This window comes from Herpailurus yagouaroundi, unplaced genomic scaffold (assembly GCF_014898765.1).
Source record: "Herpailurus yagouaroundi ecotype Mexico unplaced genomic scaffold, PumYag 210, whole genome shotgun sequence".
Lineage (NCBI taxonomy): Eukaryota > Metazoa > Chordata > Mammalia > Carnivora > Felidae > Herpailurus > Herpailurus yagouaroundi.
In genome coordinates this window covers 6,801,417-6,829,097 of record NW_024412441.1, presented here as the reverse complement: position 1 = coordinate 6,829,097, position 27,681 = coordinate 6,801,417, and the positions used below count along the sequence as shown (strand labels likewise).

At 38.0% G+C, this 27,681-nt stretch overlaps 1 protein-coding gene across 2 annotated transcripts; it reads left to right on the top strand.

The window, feature by feature from the left end:
* Positions 1-26,633, top strand: CIMIP6 (ciliary microtubule inner protein 6). 2 transcript variants are annotated; one of them, XM_040453728.1, is made up of 5 exons: positions 1-998; positions 5,092-5,305; positions 11,808-11,961; positions 25,195-25,310; positions 26,099-26,633. In XM_040453728.1, the coding sequence occupies exons 1-5, from the start codon at positions 973-975 to the stop codon at positions 26,465-26,467; spliced, it is 879 nt and encodes a 292-aa protein (XP_040309662.1). In that variant the 5' UTR covers positions 1-972; the 3' UTR covers positions 26,468-26,633. The 2 variants fall into 2 exon arrangements, with proteins under 2 accessions (XP_040309662.1, XP_040309663.1); XM_040453729.1 differs by lacking the exon at positions 5,092-5,305 and having other exon boundaries at positions 13-998.
* Positions 26,634-27,681: the final 1,048 nt, after the last annotated feature.

Genomic DNA, 27,681 nt, shown 5'->3' with positions numbered 1-27,681 from the left:
TTTTCCCATTATCCAGGCAAATGCAAGAGTTACCATGACTGATGCCAAAGACTTTTGGCTCTGGTAGTGGAAACTGGGAAGCAATGGTGAAATGAGGTAAGAAAATCCGGGGCCAGAAGGTGGACCCAAGTCATCAACTGCTCTTCCCAGGAACTTGCTCTTTTTGGATAAGTGCTACTCATCCCTAATCCAACCTGCTGCCATAGCCTACAGCCCCCTCCGCCTGATTCTGAACCCCACTCAGGCTGGAGCAGATGCACACACCGCGGGGAGCCTCATTTGCAGGAGATGAGTGTTCCCTTGCTCTATTTTAATGCTTGCTGCCGGGTCGGCGAAGGAAGATTTGCCAGAAATCACGGAGAAAAGCGACAGCCAAGCTTTCTCAAGCAAAGACTAGTCAGCCCACAACAGCGAATCATGACTTGCACAGTATTTAACGGTTCACGTAAACAAGTTTCTCCCCTGCCTGCGTGCACTTTTGGAGCCAGCTCCGGCAGACGTGGGCAACGCCGGGGAGGCCTCCTGAGGGGCTCGGCGGGGACGCAGGCGGTGCAGTCTCCGGCACCAGAGCCAAGGGCCACGGGGAGGCTCTGGGAACCGCCCTTCCTGATCCCCAAGGACAGGGTGGGCCTTACTAAATACGCTGCTCGGACCGATAGCAAAGACCAAGTTCAAATACAAAACGTCCAGCCTGGGGCGTGTCCGGAAAGGCCGCCCAGAGATCCGGCCAGCAGCCCCCATCGCGCCAAGCAGTCGCACCCGCTAGTTTGCGGAGCCGAGCCGGGTTACTGCGCCTGCGCGCTCCGGCTCCGCCCCCACGCCGCTTTCGGAGGCCTAGAGCCTGGAGGCCGCCGTCGCTTAGCAACGCGGGAGTCACAGTCGCGGCTCTCCACGCACCTCTTTCCTAGCAGGGCTTAGTGCCTGATCTTCGCGTGAGGCTCCTCGCTGCCTCGTGTCAGGCCGTGGGAGCCCATGGAGGGAAAGGAGGATAAGCGGCAGTAAGTGCTGAGGTTTGGTTTTCTGTTTCCCCTTACAAAAAATTTTTCCCTCCTTAGGGGACGGTGAAGTGAGACCCGAAGGGGGTGGGGGGTGGTTCTCAGGCCATCAAAGCTTTTCCTCTTGCATCCTACCTCTCCTTTCTAGTAGTTGAGCGCTGACAGTGATACTTTTTAAAACACACTGTTTACTGGGCACCCACTGTGTGTCAGGCACCTTACATGCATTACCTAGCCTAAAATTCTTCAAGTCCTGTCGAATCATCCACTCCTTCTCATACCCCACAACTAAATTATTAGCAAATCCTGTAGGCTTTATCTTTAAGATATATCCAGAATCCACCACCTCCACTATCATCCCCACCCTGGCCCAACTACTGCTAGCATCTCTTACCGGGATGTTATAATGTCTCTGCTGCTCTCCTTGCCTCTGCAGCGTCCTCAACACAGTAGTCTGGTCTTTTTTACAACGCAAGTTAGATCACTCTTCTCCATTGGCCATTGCAGAGTGAAAGCTAAGGCCTCTGCTGTAGCCTATGGGACCTGCACAACTGCCCCTCTTCCTTTATTTGGTCTTCTCTGCTGCTTATCCTCTGACTCCAGTCTGCTCCAGCACATAGGCCTCCATGCTATCATCTGCAGTGATTCTCAAGGGTGGTCCTCCAGCCACATCAGCATCAACTGAGAAGCGATTAGAAATGCATATCCTAGGGGCACCTGGGTGGCTCAGTCGTTCAGCGTCTGACTTGGGCTCAGGTCATGATCTCAACCATCCGTGAATTCGAGCCCCACATTGGGCTGTGTGCTGACAGCTCAGAGCCTGGAGCCTGCTTTGGATTCTGTGTCTCCCTCTCTCTCTGCCCCTCTCCTGCTCATGCTCTCTCTGTCTCAAAAATAAATAAAAACATTTCAAAAAATTTTTAAAGTATATCCTTGCAGGCTCCCCACCACAGACTTACTGAATCTGAAATTTGGGGTTGAGCACAACAATCTGGATTTTAACAAGACCTCCAGGTGATTCTGATGTACCCTAGATTCTGAAAACTATTGACCAAGGTGTTACACTTAATATGACATGGAGCCAGGAGTATTTGCTCTATGTTCGTCACTAAACAATGGTTCCCAAACTTTAACCTATATAAGAATCTCCTGGAGACCTGGTTAAAACAGTTTCCCAGGAAACCTGCCTCAGGTTGGGATGGGGCCAGTGAATTTGTACTTCTAACAAGGTAACAATTTATGTCAATGCAGCTACTCCTGAGACCACACTTCGAAAAGCACCACCTTCGAGAAGGACAGGTGCTTCTGCTGCAGTATTTTGGCAATTACAGTTCACTCTGCTAGAATGGTCTTCCTCAAATATCCTCTTAGCTTGTTCCCCTCTTTCCTTTTTTCAGTTGCCACCTTCATAATGCAGCCTCCACCCTGTCTAAAAATGCAAGCTCTCTCCCACATACATACACTCCTTTTCCCTGCTTTATTGGTGTCCTTAGCACTTAATGCCATCTAAAAGACTGTATGTTTTATTTATTTGCTTTCTCATCTGCCTTCCCTCACTAGAATGTAAGCTCTGTGAGGGCAGGAAGTTTTGTTTTGTCATTCCTTTATCCTCAGTGCTGTGAACAGCACATAAGTCAATAATACCTGTTGAAAGGATGACTTACTCAACGTTATTGTCACATCTCTCATAATAGGTATTCTTGCCCTTACCATGCAAATGAGGAAACCAAAGCTCAGATAGTAAATGGCAGAGTTGGGATTCCAACCCAGGTCTGACTTTCTTCACTGCCCATTAGTGTTTTTCTGTTTCCTTCTGGTAAGAAATTACTACAAAATCATATAGTTCATGTTTATGTGTTAATCTATAGCTACTCACATCACAAATACTTTAATTGAACGAATGCATACATATGTAAGCGTGTAGCCACAGTCCTTGTTCAAGGACCTGATGGCAATACAAGTGTACTGCTGAGTTACAACCATGAGAAGCAGATAGAAAAAACTGACATCAGAAGTCTATAATAAATCAATCATGACCTTTAAACAAATACTTCTGTCTCTGGAAAGGTAATAGAAAAAGCCTTATAAATTATTTACACTTTACCAGTAATCAGTTTTTCCAGACCCTTTTAAAGAGGGCAATTTTTATTGGGATTCAGGGAACTAGAATCCAAGGGTGCTGAATATTGTTTGTATGTGTATTGGAGTGGGGGTTGGGAGTATACAGCTACACTCAGCCAGACTGAAAAACAATTCCAGTTGGGGCGCCTGGGTGGCTCATTCGGTTAAGCATCGGATTCTTGGTTTTGGCTCAGGTCATGATCACTTGGTTCCTAGAATCAAGCCGAGTCAGGCTCTGAGCCCGCTTGGAATTCTATCTCCTTCTTTCTCTCTCAAAATAAATAAATAAATAAATAAATAAATAAATAAATAAATAAATAAACAAACAAACAAACATCAAAAATAAAACAAAATACAGATGCACCAAAAATATGCAAATATTATCATGGCAGTCCATTTACCTGTGATGAACAGGATGCTTCCCCAGGTGGCTATGTAATGATGAATGAAACAGTCTTTTCACCTTCATGGAGCTTACTGACTAGTAAAGGATATTTATAGTGCTTACCACAAACAAAAATCTAGGTACATAAATTATAAATTGTGTTATGAAAGAAAGTACTAAAATAGAGACTACATAGGGCAGGAAGCAGGAAATCTAGGAAAATCTTCTGAGGAGATGGCTCATAAGCTGAGACCTGATTGATAATGGACCAGTCCTGCAGGGAGCTGGGAAAGAGCTGCCCAGGCAGAGGGGAGAGTGTGTGCAAATGCCCTGAGGGGGGAAATCTTGTGCTTCCAAGAACTGAAAGTAGGCGGGCTGTCTGGAGAAGGGAGGGGAGAGAGGTCTGAGTGCCTTTGAAGAAATTAGTTGGAGCTGGGTCACATGGCCTCAGAGCTATGATAAGGAAGTAATATTCACTGTAAATGCAATGCAAAGCTATTTGGTGTTTTGTTTTTGTTTTTGTTTTTTAGTTTATTTATTTTTGAGAGAGAGAGAGACAGAGAGAGAGAATCCCAAGCAGGCTCTGCACGGTCAGCATGCAGCCCCACACGGGGCTCAGTCCCACCAACTGGGAGGTCATAACCTGAGCTGAAATCAAGAGTCCGAGGTTCAACCAACTGAGCCACCCAAATGCCTCTTCATCTGGGGATTTTAATTGAAAAGATGGACCCAGCCTTGGTTTGAAGTTAAGGTAGAGGTTATATTTTAAGGGCCAAGACTAAGCAGAATTACTGACTTTCTCTGTAAGTTTGGAATCCTATTTATTCATCTTCCATGGGTCAGGGCTTTGATTTTAAATGCTTTTATGTAAAAAAGTATTCACATTCATCTATTTCATCCTTACCATTTATTTTCCCAGTATGTGAGATTTTAAATTACTGCCTTTTATAATGTCTATCACTCTTTATTTCAAAGGAGAAAAATTCTATAAATTCTTTCTAAACATTTTTTAACATTTAAAAATTCAATAACGTTCATTTTTTTGGTACCAGTGTAGTTATTAAAAGCAAAAAGTGATGAGATTGAATTAACTGATCTGATCTCTATACAGTGCTCTTTTCCTGAAAAGATAAATTATAGTGGTCATTTGTAGCTTTTATAGGTTTGCCAAGTGAACTTTTAAAGTTAAATAGCTGTCCTTGTCTGGGTAACTGATTTTTACTAAGTAACTTTTAAAGAAGATGAATTAAGATTAGCATGTAACTTAGCTACATGAATGAAACTGCAAACATGATCTGTAACGTTATCAAATCACTATTCATTCTTTACTCCAAGCAAATCCAAGTCTGTATCCTGCACTGGTATATTGTTATGAATAATCATTAATAACACAAATCCCTTTATCTCTCACATGAACTGAAATGAAAAGATACCCGTCCATATTTTAATACTCCCTTATAACTATTAATAAAACCTAAATTGTCTTGACTGATACTCAAAATATATTTAAATTTTATTTTATACAGTTACGACACAGTATGGAAATGCTCACTGGGGTAAATTATTTACTATTTAATTCTGTTTTTTCAGACAGCATAAAAAAATAGAAGATGCTGGTATAGAGTATGTAACTGAAAAAAAAGAAGAAATCAAATATGATGAAAAACCCGGGAAAAGTGTACAACGTTCAAAACCATGTGTCGGGAGAGGACGTGTATATTATGCAAAATTCATTCATACAAATGCAAGAACATTGAATGAACCAGTTCCTTACATAGATCCCCAAAAAGGGCCAGAAAAACAGGTTGGATGGATGTTCCTTATATACAAATACAGATTTAGATTCAGAAGCTGTTTTGCAGGATAATTTAGTCACAGACTACGTAAAGGATGTGACATAGCTCAGACTAATACTTCTTATAATCCAGTAGTTAAAAGCAGTAACCTGGGACTATTCTTACAGATAACTGTCACATACAAACAATATATAAATAAGGAAGGAATCCAAATAATTGTTTTTCTATATTGGGTCAGATTATAGCTACTTAGTAGTGCTTGGCAGATACTGAAGAAATCGATAATATTGTATTTGTGTCACATATTCTAAGATAAAAATTTCCCATGATACTCTGTATAAAATAATAGCTACCATTTATTTAAAGTGTATGAAGTGCTAGGGATGAGCTAAGTGTTTATATAAGTTATATAAGTTATATACTTTAATCTGTGTGATAGTTTCTAAGAGGTACTATTGGATAACATACCACAAAGAAGTAAATGAAGATATCTGAGATACATTACAATGTTACAGTTGTGTTTCTGACCCTGGACTGTTGGTTTAGTCAAACCACACTTTTATTCACTGTTATACTAAATATATTCCATTATCTTTTTTCTTTAAAGTTAGGCTTGTTGAGGTATAATTTATTGTATTTCTGTTACTGGTGTTACAGATTACCACAAATTTAAACACTAGTTTAAAGCAACACCAGTTTATTCTCAACATTTCTTGAGCTCAGAAGTCCAAATTTAGTCTCATTGGCTATAAGCAGGGCTGGTTCCTTCTGGAAGACCTAAGGGAAAATCCAGTTCCTTGCCTTTTCCAGCTTCTAGAAGCTGCCTGCATTCCTTGGCTCGTGGCCCCTTCCTCTTCAAAGCCAGTAGCATGGCATCTTCAAATCTGATTCTCCTGCCTCCTTCTTCCAAAGATCCTTGTGATTACATAGGGCCCACCTAGATAATCCTGGTAATGTCCTCTTCCCAAAATGTTTAATTTGGGAAAGCTAAACATCATAGCTGCAAAGTTCCTTTTGTCATTTAAGTTTATATGCAGTTGTGATTTAACTTACAACTTAAATGGAGATTTCTTTGAATGACCTGTCTTCACCTCTGTAACATCAAATATTCTTGTCATAAAATACATGGCATGCCAGGACACTGTATGTGAATGGGAGATCTTCTTGGGGCAGGAATTCTTGTAGTCAAATATGCTTTAATGTCATGTAGTAAATCTTTACATGGGCAGTTTTAAGGCTATTTTGTTTTATAAACAAGCAATTTGGGATTTAAAGATATTGATAGTCCAGGCCTACACTGGGGAAATAAGTCTAGTGCATAAATCCAGGTTACTGAAGTTCCCATGTTTCTTACAAAGTTAATGAAAGACTCTCCTGAGCTTTTTTATTCAGGGCTGAATTAAAACCCAGCTGTTAACTGAACCCATCCTTACCTTGGAGGTACTAAGAAAAGAAGTCGGTTTGAGAAGAGAGATATAAAATGTAAGAATCTCAAAAGTTAATCCAACTACTTTTCTCTTACTCCTAGTTTGTAGGTGTCTTGGAAGCTGCTGTCAAGATTGGGCAACAGAGTAGCAGAGTAGTAGGATTCTTGTTATTTGGTGCTAAAGGGCTACATGAGTCAGAGGCCTGTAAGAGAGGGTAGAGGTAGCGTTAAAGGAAGGAAGAGGATTTGTAGGAAAGACTGCTCCTGGGTATGAGTGAGGAGGTACAAAGGAAGAATGAAGGTGCATGCCAGAATTAAGAGTGAATGTGATTTGGGCATGGAGTGAAGGCAATGGTCCTATTTAAAAAACAGAACAAGAACCTTAAGTGTACTCAATTCCACATACTTGAGTAATGCTCGTTTCACAGATCTGTACACTTTGTTCCTTTATTTAAGATGACAAGTTTCTTCTTAAAGGTTAGTTGTTTTTGTTTGTTTTTAATTAACTGGTTCGTAGTAGTACTGGCTTTAAAACAAAGATGAAGAAAATAAAGCTGCCTAATGTTTAAATGGACTGCTGTCTTATGTATTTTGCTAATATCTTACGAACCTAACACCAGGTTGGTTGATTTTACTTATTTACAAGATATTTAAATGAAACAATCACACAGTTCAACCTAGGGACATAAAATTGGAGCTTCCAGAAAAAGTAAAAAGGAGCTGTGGCTCAATCACTTTCAAAGAAAACAGTTTGGTGGTCTTGTGTTTTTAAATATTGGTATTTTAGTGGCCCTTGGTAGCTCAGTCAATTAAGCGTCCGACTTCGGCTCAGGTCATGATCTCACAGTTCTCGAGTTCGAGCCCCACGTCGGGCTCTGTGCTGACAGCTAACAGCCTGGAGCCTGCTTCAGATTCTATGTCTCCCTCTCTGTCTTTCCCTTCCCCCTGCTCATGCTCTGTCTCTGTCTCTCAAAAGATAAACATTAAAAATATATGTATTGGTATTTTAAGAGATTATGCTAGTTATTATTTTCAAAGTGTATGTTTAAGAGCATTAGCCCTGCCTATGTACTCAACAAAATAAAATTCCAAAGTCAAATACATTTTGGAAAAAGCTGAATTTTTAGATCTTAAAACTTTACAAATCACATTTGTACATAAAGGCTCTAAGAAATCCTGTGATAAACTTATTTAACTTTACTTCTCCCAATATTTCCCAAATTTATCTAACTTTGGAATCTTGTATATAACACCTATTAATACGCTAACAGAACTGGTATTCCAAAAACACAATTCAGGAATAACTTTTATCGGTGACATGACCTGCTTAAAAAGAGGTACTGTCAGCACTCCTGGTCTCCACAGCAAAATGGAGAAGAGCATAGCTACGGTGTAACTCCCAGTGTTTCCCGTAGCACTTCATTTTGTTAAAGCCATTGAACTCTACTAAGAAAGCGTGTGATTCTCTAAAAGCTGTTGTCAGAAGTCTGCATTTCCCTAGGAACCCATGAAGCACGATTTTGTGATCTCTTATGAGCAGCCATCTTTGCCACACTGCTGCCATGGAGGTCTGCTCCCCACCCCTTGCATTCTCTTAACCGGCTTCTCCAGGGTGCCCCCATTGCTTTTACTACTTCTTCCCCAAAGATTCTCCCTTAATTTCCCAAAGAATGAAAAGTAATTAGTGTCTCCTAATGCACTTCTGAAGGCTTAGGGATAGCAGTAATATAACAAAGATTGTCCCACATTGGTTTCCAATGTGGCTAAGGAGCTCACAGTGTAATGGCCAACAGGCCTTCCAGGGGTAGGGATTAATGGGAGCCCTCTCCTGAGGAATCTCCAGATGTCTCCTTACCATGGAGCTCCAATGACTGTGATCCTGGGGCGGCAAAGGAGGCAGGCCTTGGGCTAGAAGGGAAGACATCCTCCTTTCTCTGTATTCAAAGTTTTGAACTGACAGCAGCTATCCTGTTAGGCAAAACCCCTTCCGCAATCCACAAAAGATGGACTGACCCCTGAAGTTCAGACAAAGCAATCACAGTAGAGGATTTTTCCTGGTTTGCCTTGTTTCATCATAAATAACTCATGTCAACCCCTCACCATCCAAGTGATGGTCCACAGAGCAGTAAATTTTTATTAGTCTTTTACTTCAGCGTGAGGCAAAGGGGGGAAAAAAACAAGCTTCCACCTATCCCTTTAATCTTATAATCTCTTATGAGCAAATGTTGGACCAAAATGGTATGCACATGTGCATGGGCCCATACACACTCTCTCTCTTCCAGGAACAAACCAGACTTTTCAGGCAAAGGGCAGGCTCTCCAGAAATAGAAAAGAGAAAAACAGCATTTTTTTGAACTGTAGGATTTCCTTCTGCTGAAGTGAAGATTCATCCAATTTATGACACTAATCAGAATACCTCCACCAACTCTGAGGTCTTCAAATCATCAGTCACACTTTGGGAGCCATTGTTCATTCTTTGCTTTATATTTTGTGAAACTAGAGAGACCATTTTGGTAAAGTTCTAAAGTTCATGCTTTAAGGAGAACTTTTGCATTATACTCTTGTTCAAGAAATGATTGAATGCTTCCAGGCATGTCCTAGCAGTTTGTTTTTCCCAGAGTCAGTTATCCAGTAACCTAGGTGTTAGTAAAATAAATTTCTGATCAACAAAAGAAGATAATACACAGTGTGCTCCTTAAAACCTTTTTACAGAAGATCTTTCTCAAGATACTTACTTAAAATCTCTTTATTGTTACATTGTCACTTCTCAAATAAGTTAGGTAGGTGTGTGCTTATCTGGCTTTGCATGCTACAGCTTTTTTTTTTTTTTTTTTTTTTTAGAGCGAGAGAGAGGGAGCACATTAGAGTGCACGTGCAATGGAGGGGCAGAGGGAGAATCTTAAGCAGGTTCCATTCTCAGCACAGAGCCCTATGCAGGGCTTGATCCCACGACCCTCGGATCATGACCCGTGCCAAAATCAAGAGTTGCACGCTCTACTGACTGAGCCACCCAGGCACCCCTCTACAGAAGATTTGATAAAGCAGTGTAGCACAGCAGTTAGAGGCATGCAGAGATGGGGGCAGGAGTCTGACTTGGACAGCTGTGCTGCCTGCTAGGGATACACTTTGGGGAAGTTAATCTCCCAAAAGTTTTCTCATCTGTAAAGTGGGTATATCTACTTGCAGAATCGTGACAAGGCTAAGGGAGAGAAGGCCTATAAATTTTAGACCTTGGGGCATAATAAGCACTATGATAATTGTGCAGTGGAGGAGGGCTGCAAGAAGCAGGCATTCTGACAACAGTTAGATGTGACTATTTTCAGCCAGATAGTGAGAAGACACCATCTGTTTAGTAATCTGTTCTAGAATTCCCAGGATCGACATCAAGTAGTCTTAATTTTGATAATTCACCTTTCAGCTCTTTCTGAAAAATGAGGTATTAGCCCATCTCTCCTAGTCTCCAAAATTCCCTACTTCCTAAATTTCTTTGATCTCTGCAATCTTATTCATTACCCCTGGTTACAATTTGTTATTGGCCTAAAAACCGACACTCATTTAAAGTTGCCAAGGGAGGTCTAGCTCTCTCTTTAATTAGTCAGGGCTCAGTTCCCTCTTAGGTCCCCGTTCATCCTGTCTTTTTCAGTTTGAGGATAATTCACTTAACGAAGAACCTAAAGTTGAGTAGCTCTGACTTTCAGCTCTGAACTGTGTACTCTTCTCCAAATTCTTAGTCCTTCTGTGATTTTTTTGATGTAACATTTTTTTTCTCACAGAAAACCCTATTTTTTGCTGCCTTTGGCATATTTCATAGAATTTCTTCTATCTAAGCTTCTTGACAATCTCCTGACAAGTTGACTCCATGAAATTATTATTTTTTAAAATTTGATACTGTGTACCTCTTTTACACATGCCTGTCTTTTTAGAAACTAAGCTGGGAGCTTACTCCCTATGGAACCAGATAGATGTTTTCAAATGCCTCTTACTTTTTATATCAATGTAGCTTCAATTGCACTGTCAGAATTTTACTTATTTGAATCTCATATTCATCCCCCTTGAATCATATTTTTAAAGCCTCTGACTATAACATCATGGTTGATTTTTTAAAAGCCTGATCTCTTTCCTCAAAGCCCAAGGTAGGTGTCTGATTATACCCAAAGTTACTTTCGTTGTCTAATAATATCCAAGAACTCCTGGTTGTCACAGTTGTTTTCTCTCAAGGTTGTCTTGGGTCTAACTGATCAACTAGATTTAAAAAATACATATTTAGTTAGCATTAAGTGGAGTAACGGTTCCCCTCACTGTTTTCACAACTTCTAAGAGATCAGATTGTAATATGTACTAACGGAGAATCGATCAATTCTCCCTTTCCTGGGTACCTAAGGCAGGTTTTACCATCAAAAATTCAGTAACATTGGAGGTATTTTTCCTTTGAACAAAGTTTTTTTCAAACTGAGGCATTAGTGAATTATAAATCAATGTGGGTTGCAACTAGCATTGTGAAATGAAATAGAAGAGATAAACGATAAAATAGAGAAATAGTCAAGCATATAGTAAGAATAAGTGTTGTCTTGTAAAACTTAGTTTTATGGATGTGTATGCATTGTGTGCTCTTATATGATATGAGGTATATTTCATGGTGTTGATCACAGACTAAAAACTATGAAAACCACCATCTTAGATGATAATACATTATTTGTACTTTCATAATGAAAAGTATAGAACATAATTTTTAGATTAAATCATATATACACATGTATATACATGTATATAATAAAATGGTAGTACAACATATAGAAGTATAACTACTTGGTTGATTTTTACCACTCCATCTGTTGATAGAAAGTACCTTAAGAATTTAGCAGCTATATTTTAGCTAAAAATACGTGATAATTCACTTTTAAGTACCATTTAAAAATTTAAGTCCTTGAAAAAATATACTTATTCCTAGATTTCAGAATTCCATTTCGTACTAGAATATCCAAAAGCTTATTGGATTGAATTACTAAATATTCACAGATATCAAGCAGCACATGAAAATGTTCTACAGTATCCAATTTTGTGTTTCCAATTTTTTTCCCTTAAAGGGTGACTGGTGGTCGCACAGTAAAGGAATGGAACACCCCTTCCAACCACCTTATGACACTAAGAGCACTCAGAGGAGTGACTTTCAAAAACCAACATGTCCATTGGTTTTGCCAGTCAAACACAGCAAGTTGCAAAAGCCTTCTTGTGGAATAGGTAAGGTTAGCTATGATAAAACCTCTTTCCCACTCTCTGAGGTTATTCCGCTCTCAAATTAAAATACATTACATGTACTGGCACCTCCTGAACAAAACTAAATGAAAGAAAAACCCAACACGTGTAGAGATGACTGCTGTGGAGGCAAAAACTAAATTTATAAAGTTGAACAGATCTTTTTAAACCACAGAACTCTTAAAACTCTTATTGTAAGCATAAGCATAATGCATTCATTCCAAGAAAAAGAATTAAGAATGCTATGTTTTCCCCACTTACTGACCACGTCACTCTTTTTCCAAGAGATTATTTCACAGGACTAGTATCCCACCACACATTGTAGGAAATACTATTAACATGGACCACTAAAACATTGTCAGATATAAAAGTTATTTACCTGACAGTATCATAATAATAACCTAAATCTTTCACATTTAGTCAAGTGGTATCTGTTTCCTACCATATGTCTTAGTCATCTCTACTGCTGAAGTAGATTTAGTAAATGTTAAAGAAATGCAAGACCAAGTCAAAACAATATAAAAGTTCATAAGCTAAACTTCAAATAATTTTCTGAACATGACAGTAGACAACAAAGGATTACTTTTAGTAGTCAACAGGCCTATTTTAGCCTCTGTGATCTGGCCAGTGTAGTTAAGATACAAAGGGCAGGTAGACTGAAGGTCAGGATATTGGAAAATAGTCATATTCAGCATGATTTCCACCTCAAGGGTGGTAGTTAATGGAGAGAACTGTTAGATAATCTGTAACATCGTCTGTCCTTTAGAAAGGTAATGAAGTTTTCACTTGTGATTCAAGATGGCAGACTGAACACAAAAATTCCCAAGAGTCTATTCAATGACAAGAAAGCAATCAACCCATAAAGATGAAGAGAATGGAAAGAAGAACTTTCTGTGGTGTGGGAAGGAATGAAAACTTGCTGATAGATTAAAGAGAGCAAAGAAGCAATAGCTTAGAAAATATAGAGGGAAATGCAGCAAAGAGCCAATCTGCGTGACAAAACCCCAAAGTAGCTGTAGGCTCAGTCAACAGGCATAGCAGAAGGCAAGAATGAAGGGGGAAGGGGACAGTCCAAGGGTTACTTAAAAGTCTATCTTTTATTTATTTATTTTTTAAAAACTTAAATGTTTTTATTTATTTTTGAGAAGAGACAGAGCATGAGTGTGAGAGGAGCAGAGAGAGAGGGAGACACAGAATCCGAAGCAGGCTCCGAGGCTCTGTGCTATCTGCACAGAGCCTGACGCGGGGCTCAAATCCACAAACTGTGAGATCATGACCTGAGCCTAAGTTGGATACTTAATCAACTCAGCCACCCAGGAACCCCAAAAGTCTGTCTTTTAAATAACCACTCCAGTCGTGAACACTCTACTCTATGCCAACATTAAGACTAGTTGAGCCCAATGTCTAAGCCAGATGTCAACTACCACACCAGTTATTTTTTTGTAATTCAAGTTGATCTCCTATCCTAGTCTTAGTTTAAGAATGGACAGCCAAAGTACAATTATGCAAAATTATTCTTTTAATGTTTACAGGGTAAAGTCAAGGAATTATCACAGAGCATAAAACAACAACAGCAACAACAACAAAATAAGAAAAATATGAGAGAATAAAAGTAAAATGGAACTCCAGAAAAGCAAAGAATAAAAAATGAAAGTGGAGATAATTATCAACACATAACATTCATTGAGCACATCCTATTTGCCAGGCACTTTATGGAACTTTCTAAATATTTCCTCATTCAATTCTCATACCATCCCTCTGGAATATATTAGTATGGTAATATTATTAATACTCTCAATTTTCAGAGAAGAAAGCAAGCACAGGGTTTAGATAACTTGTCGAAGGTTACATAGCAAATAACTGCTATTTGAACTCAATCTACCTATAATTCTGTATTCTACCAGTATTCTACACAGCCTCTAGACTAGGAAAATTTCCCCATATAAAAGAGAAGCATTGGAAGAGTCTAGAGAGTGCTTCCAAGTATGAAGAGGAAAAAGATACAAACTATACACCGTTATGAAATTGAAAAGCAACAACTATAAAAAGAAGATTCTATCAGTTCCCATAAAGAGAAAGAAAAATAAGTCACCATCTAAGAAATAAGTATGGAATTAAGCAGCAGTGATGCAAAAGCACAACAGAATTTAGGTCTTCAAAGTTTTCAGGGGAAAAGATTTTTTTCCTTAGGAAAGAGGATTTATTTCACACCGATACTACAACCATTCTTTTTCAAGTGGCACCAGGTATTGAACGCACTGAGAAAGAAATGTAGTCCTAGTTCAATATTTGGCCCTTAAGTGAACAAAATTCGCATAATTATATCATAAACACTATTTCATAGTTTTCAGCTTTTAGCATCATATAGACAGAATATGGAAATACTAAATGTGGTTATAGAACAGAATTGTGTTATTAGCCTTACCAAGAAAAGCACATATCCAGTTGATAGAAGATGGGAAGTATAAGAGAAAGGTGCTAATATCTTATTTAACATGAGTATTCAAGATACTATCCTAAACGGGTGAATCAAGGAACAGAAGTTTAAGGTTGAAGTCAAAAGAACTAGAACAAATTTCTCTCTCTAGCTCTGGCCTTTCTGCTGAACTTTGAACTCCTATCTAGCCACCCACCTAACATCCTTTCTTGGATAGCTCATCTCCTTTCAAACTTACGATGGCTAGAATAGAATCGTTCATTTTCTCCCTTCAAACCTATCTTTTCAATAAATGCCACTTCTATTCCCCCTCAAGTTTTGATAACCTAGGAGTCATCCCCAAACTCTCTACTCTCTCTATCCAATCCATCAGCAAATCTTGACACCTCTATCTCCAAAATATACTCCAAATCTTCTTACCAATGTCGTACAGCTTCTGTTTCCCCGCTTCCTCTCTTTCTCCTCCAAAATGTTTTCCACACCATTGTTAGAAGGATCTTTTAAAAACACTCATGATATCACTTTCCTCCCTTAGATCCTCCAGTTACTTCTCATGGTTTGTAGAATCAATTTCAAATTCCTCACCATGGCCTACCTGCCAGTCTAATCTATGGAATCAGTCTGTCTCCTATTGCTCATGACATCATGATGGGGGATTTTGAGAAGGGGCATGTAACTCAGGCCAAGGAGGCAGAAAATGTTCTCTAAAAGTCATGGTTGTTTCTAAACCAATTTATGCCTGTGTACTTGTTATTGTGTTTCCATAATTTAATATTCTTATAAATCAAAATCTGAGTACTAGAAGACTTTCTATAAAACACTCAAAGTTGAATACTTTGGAAAGGCTTGCCAAAAGGTCACTAACTTTTTCAAGTGCTAATTAGGTGTAGACAAAATCACTATAAATAAGAGGAGCTGGAGTGAATTTTTTAAAATCTTAAAGGATTCTGTACACATTTCATTTCAAATGTGTCTTTAACTTTCCAATCTGTTTTAAAGAAACAAACTAGAAAGGATATTAGCGATGTGGTTTGTGACAGAAACACAAAGTTCAATTCCAGTCAATGGATACTTCTGCCAAGGAAATGCATTGGCATTCCAACAAAAATGTGGTGAATGAACTGGTAAGAATAACTAGTATCTAAGTTTGGTATTTATAATTTTCTAGGAGTCTTTGTCTTAACTTTTTTGGTTAAGTAACCAGTCAAGTCCAGTTCTTTCTCATAAGGAGTGGTTGCTTCTACTCTGGTTCAGTATGGGACATGGTAGAAGATGTCACCAGAGAGCTAGGCTTTGTTCTAGAACGACCAGGCAAGGCCCAGCCATTTCATGAGAGATGCCCCCAACGTCAGTACCTGTGGTTCTGTTCTGCCAAGCCAGTCTCTTCTCCCAGAGTGGAATCTTCCAAATCTCTCCTTGGAGAGGGGAACAAAAAATCTGGGAATTTCTCAGATAGTCCTCTCTTTGCAACTTCACCTTGTACCACATGCCGTGATCCCTGCCCTTGAGATATCTGATACCTGCATTTTCTGAGCCTTACTGGGACCCCACCCCATCCCTGTAAGCACTTAGTTTCCAGCTTTTTGTGGTCTACTCAAGTTAATTGCCACTTAACCATCTGCTTTCCGGCTTCCAAATTTGTTAAGATCTTTGTTCTTCTTTGGTTCTCTTTTTTTCAAAGGATTGAAGCTCTTTAAATGTCTCTACTATCATTGTACTGGTGTTTGGAGAGGAAATAGGGGGAAATGCACATGTTGAATTTGCCATGTTTAACTGGAAATCATGGTCACTTTATCATCACCCAACACTCACTCTCTTAGAATTTAATACTGATTTAGCACTTACAGTGGTTTAATTGTAGACTCATTACTTAAATTTCAACATTTTATTTACTCAGTTCATGAAGTGGGAATAATAATCCCTACTTTGCAGGATTGTTATGAGAAATAAAAATATGTGAAGCGCCTACCACAACGTACTATGTGCTATGTTGGTACATACTAGACAACAAAGGAAGCTATTTCTATTATTAATTTTGCATTGTACTAAGTTATGTGTTTAGTTGGAATTTAGCTTTGAAAACAGGTGTGGAAGTCTCTCTTTTCCCTTTCCCCACCCTCCCTCTCCCTTCACCACCCCCCTCCTACTTACTCCTCATTCTTCTGTTTCTCAGTTCTTTTATTGGTATTTCTCATTGCCAAATTCTTTACTGTTTCCCAGATCATAGTACGATACCCAGACACAACAAATGTTTATTGATTAATGATAATTACATACTATTCAACAGATTAAACTAAAGACATACTGTAATTTAAACTAACATACACACTATAATATAGGCCTGCAATTTATTCATATTTTAGATGGTGTTTGGGTACTAGTGAAAAGGGTTTTTAAAAGAAAATATTTTAGTTTAGCATTTTAAAATGTGTATATATACCAGTTTGTATAATCCAGATTTGCATATATATATGTATATATATATATATATATATATATGCATACAGATATAGAAAATGTGTATGTAAACATGCATAATACCAATTAAAAGTCATCTCCTGATCATTCTGTTCCATCAGCCCACTTAATTACACTTGGTCTTTGGCATTTCAGCAATGTCATCTTGTGCTGATAATGAAAGTGCCCTTTATTCTTGTACTACCACACAATTTCCTGGCCGCCATCCATGGTCATTTCAACAAATGGCTATGCTCCATCATATCTGAGTCCCTGTAAGAATAAGTGTTCACTTTGGGTTTTTTGTAATAAAACTTTATAAATTGGAAAGGCTGATATAATTTGTGAAGGAAGTCATTTACACTTAAATGAAACTTTGGCTGTTTATCAACCATTTGCTATTTTAATGTTTTTCTTAATTGAAATTCAGATTATTATTAAAAATAATTTTCTAAAGTAGGATCTATTTTGTGTTGCTTTATTTGTCCCAAGGTGTAGCTTAATGATTTCCTGCCATAGATATATTCAAGTTTTTTTTCACTGTATTTTGAACATCTATAGTGTTATTTTTACATTAATAATATTTTTATATAAGATCAAAATAAATATCATTTAGAAGAATGGAGTTTCTGATAGAAAAATATTACTGATGAATGTTTTTTAAGCAGACACAAAAAGTTAAGATTTCTCAAAGTAAAAGCTGCTACATTCCCACCAATACAAGGATTAAGTTGTGTGTTTGAATAAATCCTGGCTTTGTTGATAAAATATAGATGGCTAGACACCAACTTGTTTTGTGTATCCTTGTTTAGAAATTTTCTATTTTAATTAGATCAAGTTTCCAAGAAACAGAGAGGGGATTTCAAACATTCTTCATGGACTTTGCCTTATGTTTCGTAATCCTCATATAACAAGGCTTCTTTTAAGTAATTACTTTGGGTTCAATTTGAATTCTGAAGTAGAATAACCACTAAGAATTTGAATATATTCTTTGATGTCTTCCTACTTAGATGTTCTTTACTATTGTTGGTTTGTTTAAAAGTCTCGTATATATGCATAAATGCATATGGTAGTTATGTCTAATTTTAATAGATATAACATCTGGGTAAGGAATTTCTCTGATAGCTCAGATTCCTTTCCTCTCCCTTTATTTATTAGTCCCCATAAAGAAGTGTTTTTTTTAAGTTGTTATTTTTGAGATTCTGAGAGGTTCTAGATCACTACTTAAAAGATAAGTCATTATAATTGACTCAATTGACTTCCTTCTGAAGTATTTCTGTTGCTTAATTGCATAACAAGTCACCCCCAAATTTAGTTGTCCCAGACAACCATCATTTTATTTACTCATGATTCTGTAATCTGGGGCTAGGCTCAGCTGGGCAATTCTTTGGCTCATCTTGGTGGTGGGCACTGCTGTGGCTGCATTAAGTTGGCAGGTCATCTAAGGACTAGATTCAGTTAGGAGGCTAGAATGACCAGGCCTCTCTTGCCACATGTGGTCTCTCCATGTGGGTTCTCCAGTAGGGTAGCTGAACTTCTTACATAGCAGCTCAAGGTTTTCAAAAATGCAGAAATAGAAGCTGAAAGGCTTTCTTAAGGTTTATGCCTAGAACTGGCAGAGTGTTACTTTTGCCATGTCCTGTTGGTTAAACCTAATCGCGAGTCCAGCCCACATCCACAAGAAGGGGACTGTACCAGGATATGAGTAATGGGAGACCAATAAACTACGGCTATCTATATAACAGACCACCACAACATCCCTAAATTGTTCTTCCCATGATAGTATAGGAGTAGCCAACTCTTCACTCTTTTGTCAGAAAATGTCTTTAAACTGCCCTCACTCTAATGAGCGAAAGTAGAGCTGGGTATACAATTTTGGGTTTGTGGTTATTTACCTTTTGTACTTGGAGGATATTATTCCATTGTCTTCTGGATCCTATTGTTACATCAAATCTGCAGGAAATCCAATTGTTAATCCTTTGAGAGTAATATGTTTCAGGATAAGATTTTTAATATTTAAAAGGGGACTTTGTATATAGAAAGAGTTATTTATAGTTACTTATGATTTAAATTAATATCCCAGATTTAATATTACAACTGAAAAATATTTCTTTCCTTAAGCCTTTAATTTTTAAATATTGTTTCGCTGTCATTGCAAGACTCTTTGTTTTTAAGGGTTCTGTAGAGGTGGGGAGAGAAGCACGAAAACCGGGTAAGTTAAAATGTCACTTTTCTTAAATAAATACTCCTTGGGTTGTTGTGAGCTTTTGGTTAATTTCCAGAGTTTTTTCATCTTAAGTTTGTTTATTTATTTTGAGAGAGAGAGAGTGCATGCAGGGGAGGGGTGGAGAGATTGAATCCCAAGCAGGTTCTGCACTGTCAGTGCAGAGTCTGTTCCGGGGCTCAAACCCACGAACCATGAGATCATGACCTCAGCTGAAATCCAGAGTCAGAAGCTTAACCAACTGAGCCACACAGATGCCCATAATTTCCAGAATTCTGAAAAGTTTATTTTGATTCTTTTTGTCAGAGTTCTCATTGCTATTATGGAGGAGCAGCTTTTCAAAGGCTCTTATTCTGCCATTCCCACTGATGTCCTATACCTTTCAGTGTTTGGGTTAAAAATGTTTCCACTATTTATTATTTTTGTCTGGCATGCTGTTCACTGAACAGGAGTCCTAAACCTTGATGTAATCAAGTTTTATCAACTTTTCACCTCTGGATTGTGCATTGGGTATTTATGAAGAGTTTTCCTATCTTTAATTTTTTTTTTCAACGTTTATTTATTTTTGGGACAGAGAGAGACAGAGCATGAACAGGGGAGGGGCAGAGAGAGAGGGAGACACAGAATCGGAAACAGGCTCCAGGCTCTGAGCCATCAGCCCAGAGCCTGACGCGGGGCTCGAACTCACAGACCGCGAGATCGTGACCTGGCTGAAGTCGGACGCTTAACCGACTGCGCCACCCAGGCGCCCCAAGAGTTTTCCTATCTTTAAGTCACAAAAATATTCTACATTTTCTTCCTTGCTTTTATAATTTTACCTTCCATAAATATGTCTTTAATCCTAGAGTCTGTCTTTATGTGCAGTGTTAAATAGAGGAGATATTCCATTTTTCTCCATGGAGAAGTACCCTGGATGCCATCTACTAAGCAATCCATGTTTTCCTTGTTGCTTTGGACTTCCTTACTTGTATGTTACGGTTCTCTTATGGGTCTGCCTCTGAGCTCTCCATTATGTTCCTTTGGTTAATTTTTAGGACTTGGATCAGTACTAATGTATTTTAATTTTCTGAATTTTTAGCTTGTCTTAATATATGATCAGGAAAATACCCATTCTTTGCTTTTCCTTTTCAAAATTGACCTCTCTATTTATGGACTTTTATTTTTCTATTTAAACTTTGGAATTTATGACATTCTTCAAACTATCCAGGTAGAATTTTGATTGGGTTGTGTTGACATTATAGAGTAATTTAGGAAAATGGTCACTTTTATAGTAACCTACTATCTCATCCTATCTAACAGAGTGGGAAAGTCTATTCAGACTTTCTAAAAAAAATTTTTTTTAATGTTTATTTATTTTTGAGAGAGAGAGAGAGGATGCACAAGCAGGGGAGGAGCAGAAAGAGAGGGAGACACAGACTCCAAAGCAGGCTCCAGGCTCTGAGCTGTCAGCACAAAGCCCCATGCAGGGCTTGAACTCACGAACTGTGAGATCATGACCTGAGCCGAATTTGGACACTTAACCAACTGAGCCACCTAGGCACCCCTATTCAGTTCTATTTTTATGTCTTAAGAGAGTTAAATTTTTTTTCTCTGTGGATGTCTTGCAAGTTAGTTGTTAGTTTCTAAAACCTTGATATTGTTCAGTTTTGGTTCCCACAGAGAACATATTTTTTGTTTTCTTATCTAGATTATGGTTTTGATTTTTATACACTTAACCGCTTACCTTCCCATATTCTTACTCTCATATTTTGTTGATTCTAGTGGTTTATCTATTCAGGTAATCATGTTACCTACAAATAATGACAGTTTTTACTCTTCTTTTGCAATCATTTTACTACTTTTTTCATATATATATATATACACAATATTCTCCAGTATCTCCATTAATATGTTAATAAACAGTAGAGTTTTAGTTCTGAGTTGTTATGGGTATACTTATTTATTTTTTTGTTATTTAGTCCATGTCTTTTTAAAGAAATAAAAAAATTTTGTTATTTTCTTCTATCTTATGTACTCTCCTTGATTTATTTCTATTCTTATTTGAGTTCTTCCTCTTGGAATTTTTTGAGGTTGATCTGTTTTATGGGGAAATAGTCTGAGGACTTACTTGCCTCCCAATATTTTTTTATTTTGGCTTCACAGTTGAATGACTGGTTGGTTGGATATAAAAATTCTAGGCTTGAAATTCTTTTCCCTTTAACATTTAAAAAATATTAATTATTATCCTGTGTCCAAGATTGTTGCTGTGAATTTTAATATAGATCTGCTTTTTCCTCCTTTGTAAGTAATCTACCTTCTCTTTTTCAAAGCATTTAGAATTTTCTTTGCCCCAGATAACCTTATATTTCTCTATAAAGGGTCTTGGATGTGAGTTTTTCCTTATGTACCCTACAAATTGGGAGGAGAGTGAGGCAAATGAGAGACCCAGGGAGCAAAACTTGATGAGGGACTCAGTCCCAGGACTATGCAAATGCCTCCTTCAATTTTACATCCCAAGGGTCTCACTTGCCTCAACTTACTCCTGGACCTGCCACCCTGCTTGGTAATTTGTGAGCCCTTTCAACCTGAGGTCTTTGGTCTTTCTTTAATTCTTGGATATTTATCATTTTTTAAAAATAGGCTCCAATGTGGGGCTTGAACTCATGACCTGAGATCAAGTGTCACATGCTGCACCGACTGAGCAATCCAGGTACCCCTATCATCATTATTTCTTTAACCGTTTCCTTCCCTCTGTTTCTTTACTTAGGTCTCCTGAATTCTACCATCCATTCTTTTGTATTTTAATTTCTTTATCCTTTCCTGCTACCTTTGGGAGAGTTTGTCTTTCCAGTTCATGAGTCTTTATTGATCACATCTTTTTTAATTTAGTTATTACATTTTCTTTGATTTCTGATATTTACATGATTCTTTTTTTTTTATTGACCTCTTCTTCTTGCTTCATATTAATAATACCTTCTGTGTCTTTGAGGATATTTTTTATGCTTATTTTAAATTCTTGGAGAACTAGTTCCAATTACTCTGCCTCACATAATATGTTTTAAATTTTGTTGTCTTTCTTTATAGTGTCTGTCTAGTTTATCTTAGGTCATGTTCCTCAAGGGGTCAACAGCCCTGTGGGGGGAAAGTCTAAGGACTAGGGTCTGGCTTTGTGTGCCTCCCAGTGAATTTAAAGGAAAGAAAAGGAGGGTGAAGCTGGAGAGTGTCAGACCCCATAAAACCAATTTTGACCATTTCCATTTGCTGTCCCTGTACTAGGCCAGTTCTCTAGTCAGAGCACCATACCTCCCCCCCTTACTTTAAACTCTTATAAAGAGGCATCACAAGAAAAGACAATCTCTTAATGTTTTCAGCCCTACCAGTACTGATGGTTTCTGGGGAATGGTAGCAGAACAAATGCCTAAGAGGACAGTATGCACCCATTTTCGTCAGCTCCTTACCTGGAGGGATTTCTGTCCTGTTCGAATGTTACTAAGTTGACAACAGATGGCTACGTAGTTGCCACCAGTTTCTTGCCCCTGAGGCAGGCAATGATCTTCCCATGGCAATGTGGGGGGAAGTCAAGAGCAGGTTTTGAGACCTCTTCCCCACTTATTCTCTGTTGCCCAAACCTGACCTTCCTACCATCCAGCCCAAGCTGCCACCAACCCTGCACACCAGTCCACTAAAGCCTTTGGGTTTCTCAGAGTTGATAGTTCATCAGTCCTGCTGCTTCTCCCTTTCATGGTTTCCTCTTTCATCAAGATACAAGACCCTCTCTAATTTGATCCAGCATCTTTCAGTTCTGGAATCATATTATTATCTGCATTTTAGAGAGGAGGGAATTGAAAATTGAATTTCAGTGAAGGTAAGTGATTTGTACACCACTAGGAAATGTGGTAGGGCTAGAATTTAAGAACATGTCTATCATATCCCAAAGCCCATGCTTTGGACACTCCATTAACCCCACCTGATGAATCACTGAATTTAGAGCTGTTTCATTTTTTTCAAGAAGTTATCAAACTATGTTTCTAAAAACACTAATGTTCTGTGAGCTGGACCATGGCATTCACCCAAAACCTGGTAGTCTTTTCCCAACTGGTAGAAAAAAATATGTATAAGTTATGGTTAGAATTTTCTCAATGTCATAGTTGCCCACACTTTTTTTTTTAAAGAATTTTTTTTCAACGTTTTTTATTTATTTTTGGGACAGAGAGAGACAGAGCATGAACGGGGGAGGGGCAGAGAGAGAGGGAGACACAGAATCGGAAACAGGCTCCGAGCCATCAGCCCAGAGCCTGACGCGGGGCTCGAACTTACAGACCGCGAGATCGTGACCTGGCTGAAGTCGGACGCTTAACCGACTGCGCCACCCAGGCGCCCCTGCCCACACATTTTTAATAACTCTTTGGCACCTGCTGTTCCTTAGTGCACTAACAAATCCTAAAAAAAAAAAAAGGTAATGATTAAGAAGAAATGCATTTTGAGTAACTTACCTCAATTAAAAATCAAGAAAATTGGGGCACCTGGCTGGCTCAGTGGGTTGAGCATGTGACTTTTGATTTCAGCTCAAGATGCGATTTCATGGTTCATGGGATTAAGCCCTGCGTTGGGCTCCATGCTGACAGTGGGGAGCCTGCTTGGGATTCTTTCTCTCCCTCACTCTCTGCTCCTCCCCATTCATGCTTGCTCTCTCTCTCTCTCTCTCTCTCTCTCTCTCTCAAAAATAAACTTAAAAAAAAAAAAAAGAAATCAAGAAAATATTATCAGTTAGCAGTTTTTCCCTGGTAATGAGGAAAGATTGCCATTTCGTATAATGTAGTATGTAAATACTTAAAGACTCCTCATTCCTGCTAGTAAAGTTAGTTTATATCAATGTCTGAATTCTGAATTGAATTCATGAATGCTTAATAAGTATGAATTTACTAACATATTTCTCCTTCTTATATATTCTCCCTAATTTTAAAGGCAAGATTTTAAAAAAATTAAATTTCATTTTTTTAACGGTTAACACACATGCATATGATACAAAATTCAAATAGCACAAAAGTATATACAGTAAAAGTGAATCCCCATCTGTCCCCAAGTCACCTAATTCCCTCCCCCTGTAGCTATCACTTTATCAGTTTCTTGAATGTTATTCCAGAGATATGGTAGGTGTACATAGACTCTTTTTTATCAATTTTTTGTAAAAGGGAGAAATTTTTAATTTTTCCTTGACATAATTTTACCTCACTAAACTGAGAGTTGCTGTGACCCTTTTATAACCTTGTGTGCTAAAAGTAAAAATAAAATGAATTTTAAGAGTTATTAAAAATGTAAAATAGAGAGAGACCAATATAATGAACTCCCTATATACCATTCACCCAGGTAGAAAGATTATTTAAAAGTGATTTTTAAAAGGTTTAACACTCTTACAAGTTTTCAGAATGTCTGTCAATGGGAAATGAAAAGAATCACGTGTTCAGCTACCACTACAGCAGCCCTGGGGTTTTCCAGTTCATTCTGTTAGTGCTAAGTTGGGAACAACTCCTGCATAAATTTATCATAGCCTTTCTAGTAGTAAAAATATAAGTTGACAAATGATTTGTACTTACACTTTTCCTAAAATTTTGGTTGGTATCTGGGCAAGAAGCATATCTAAAAGACTTTTTTTTTTTAAGTTTTATTTATTTACTTTGGCGGGGGAGGGTCAGAGAGCAAGGGAGAGAGAGAATTCCAGGCAGGTTCTGTACTTCAGCGCAGATCCAAATGTGGGGCTTAAACTCACAAACCATGAGATCATGACCTGAGCTGAAGTCAGATGCTTAACTGACTGAGTCACCCAAGGGCCCCTCTAACAGACTTTCAAAGCCATTATTGCATTAATATTAGTTTTAGAATTTTAGTAGTAATATTTAATATTAGTTTTAGAATTTAATAATTCACATATGGGGCTAAGTTGATTGTTTTGATTTGGTTCTTTTCATGGAGAAAGGATGATGCATCCATTATATTTATCCATACCTAAAAGAATTTACTTTTATTACAATTGTTGATAAAGCATGATTATGAATATTGATTATATTTCCACATACAAATCTAATTTTTGTCCTGACTTCACACAATCTTTTTTTTCGCTCAGTTCCACTTGCCTCTCCTGAAGCATCAGCAGAACTTCAAAAGAATTTTATAGAACACATCTCTTATTTGCATCAATACGATGCTAGGAAAAGTCCCAATGAGCCCATCCCGGGACAGGTGAGTATTCAGAATCAATTATTTAATATTTTAGGATGGGACAGATTTATGGCAGAACATTAAGCCTACTCAAGTCATAACCATCTTTCTAAAAGTCTATTTAAACAAACTAGCATGGCTGATAGGATAAGATCTCAACAACATGCCATGGTTAAAACTAAGGAATGATGTCAGAATTTTGGATCACAGTCTTTGGAGTTTGGTTTAAATTATTGTAATCATTCACTTGAGGTAATATCAAAGCAGTTTGATAAGCTTTTGGATATGCTCATGTGGGTGTGGCAGGGGAATGCATGTAAGATTTACAAAGCCAAACAGCAATGTAATAGTTGCTGGATTTTTTTCCAACTGCAAATGTTTGTTTTCATATTTCACCTTAAGTCTTTTGTTGAAAACTAACAGGCATTTGGGATACAGTCACAAACCCTTAGGTCTATGAACCACAAGTTGCCCTATAGAGCAAGAAATGAATTTGACATGATTAGTCTTAAACAATCTAGCTGATAGAACTGTTGAGAATGAGAAATGAGATTCTGCTTCTTTGACTTTCTGCGTTTCCTTTCTCGTTTATTTTCTGGCATGCCCTATGTTATAAGTGATTTAAAAGTTTCACTAATAATGATTATGCCGCTGTCTTGGGTTTTGGAGTCAAGTGACAGCCAAAGAAGAGGCAGAGAAAGAAGTACCTGCCTTGCCAGGGCTTGAGCTAACACATAAACTGAGTTCCCAGCTGCATCTTCCAGCAACTTGCGTGCCCTGGTTAATGTCAACTTTGTTTTCCTTTCCAGCGACATGGAGCTTTTGTGCAGACAGAGATAAAACCAGGGAGTAGGCCAATAGTTCCTACGGGAACAGAGGTATTACGGAACGCTGCGGGGTCATGCTCATCAGAACAGTCCAAAAAAACAGAGAAAGGAAACTCAGCGGAAAGCAAAATGATCTCACCAGGTCTCTGCCGACAAAATTCCCCAGAGCTGTTAGAGACTGAAACTCACTTATCAGAAACAGACGTCAGAGGGGCAGCCAAGGCATGCCCCAGAAGTCCTGAGAGAAGAGAGAAGGCTGCAGACACCTTCCAAATAACTGCAGTAAATGCTCTTCTCCCCAGGCATGATCCTTTAAATCCACCAATAAAAAGCCAGAATAAATCAGGATAAATTACCTTCTCCAGATGAAAATCTAATCCTTGGAATGTAGACAAATTTCAGAATCACCATACAAGCCCTCACAGTTGCTTTTTCTGTTATCAATAAACTAAAGAAATTCAATTTACATAAATGGGAAAATGAAAAAAAAGACAATTAAAATACACCAGAAATTTAAGAGTGGTCTCTAATGAGTGGTGGGCTACGAGACATATTTTTGTGTTATATTATTTGTAAACAAAACAATTTTGTTTTGCATAAAAATGAACATAACTGACAAATATAATACTTTTAGAGGAGAGGCCCTATGAGATAGTCATTCTCTGGGATCAAAGCAGGGTTGGATTTTGGTTCCACCATGTATGACTTGTGTGACCTTGGGTGAATTACTTAACCTCCCTAGACTTCAGTTTCCTTGTCTGTAAAATCAGGATAATAGCAACTTCTCAAGGGTTAGTGAGCATGAGATTATGCACACTGATCAGTAAGTGACCAATGTAATTACATCATCACTATTACTATAATTAAAATTTCCATTTAAGGATAATGTTCTCCTATAACCTTAAATTTTCCTCTTTATTCTTAAACTTTTAGTCCCTCTATATACAATTAAGAGTGTGAAAAATCGAAAAACATTTCTCCTGGTACTAGTTACACATACACACACACACACACACACACACACACACACACACACAATTAATTCAAAGACATTTGGGTACCTAGAATATTAAAATATTTCTTACATTGTTTTCTATTTTACTTAGAACATTTCTAGCACTAACTCAATCTTTGCTTTTTAGATGAGTTCGGCGTAGTTAATTCTACCAGCTCTTGTATTTGGCACATTTGGTGTGCCAAAATGTGTCTATCAGAAGCTATGTTCTATTGCACACAAGTGGAAGTAGGTGGAATATCTGTGCCAAAGGAGTATTTATATGCCCAGCAATTTTCCCTGGCAATATATCAGCTTCACACTGTTATCTGTAGTGTTGACAAAAAAAAATATAGGTGTATCTTTATCCATTTCTCCTCCACTAAAGAAATTTTAATAGACTGCAAATGAATGGATGCCATTATTCTGTATTTGTGTATTGGGGACTTTCTGTTCTTGCAATATAGCAGATTAAGGGTAATAGTGAACCCCTTTCATTACAAACACCTTGAAATGCTAAATAAAATGAAACAAACACATATGTAGCCAAGTACACAAAACAGAGAAACCC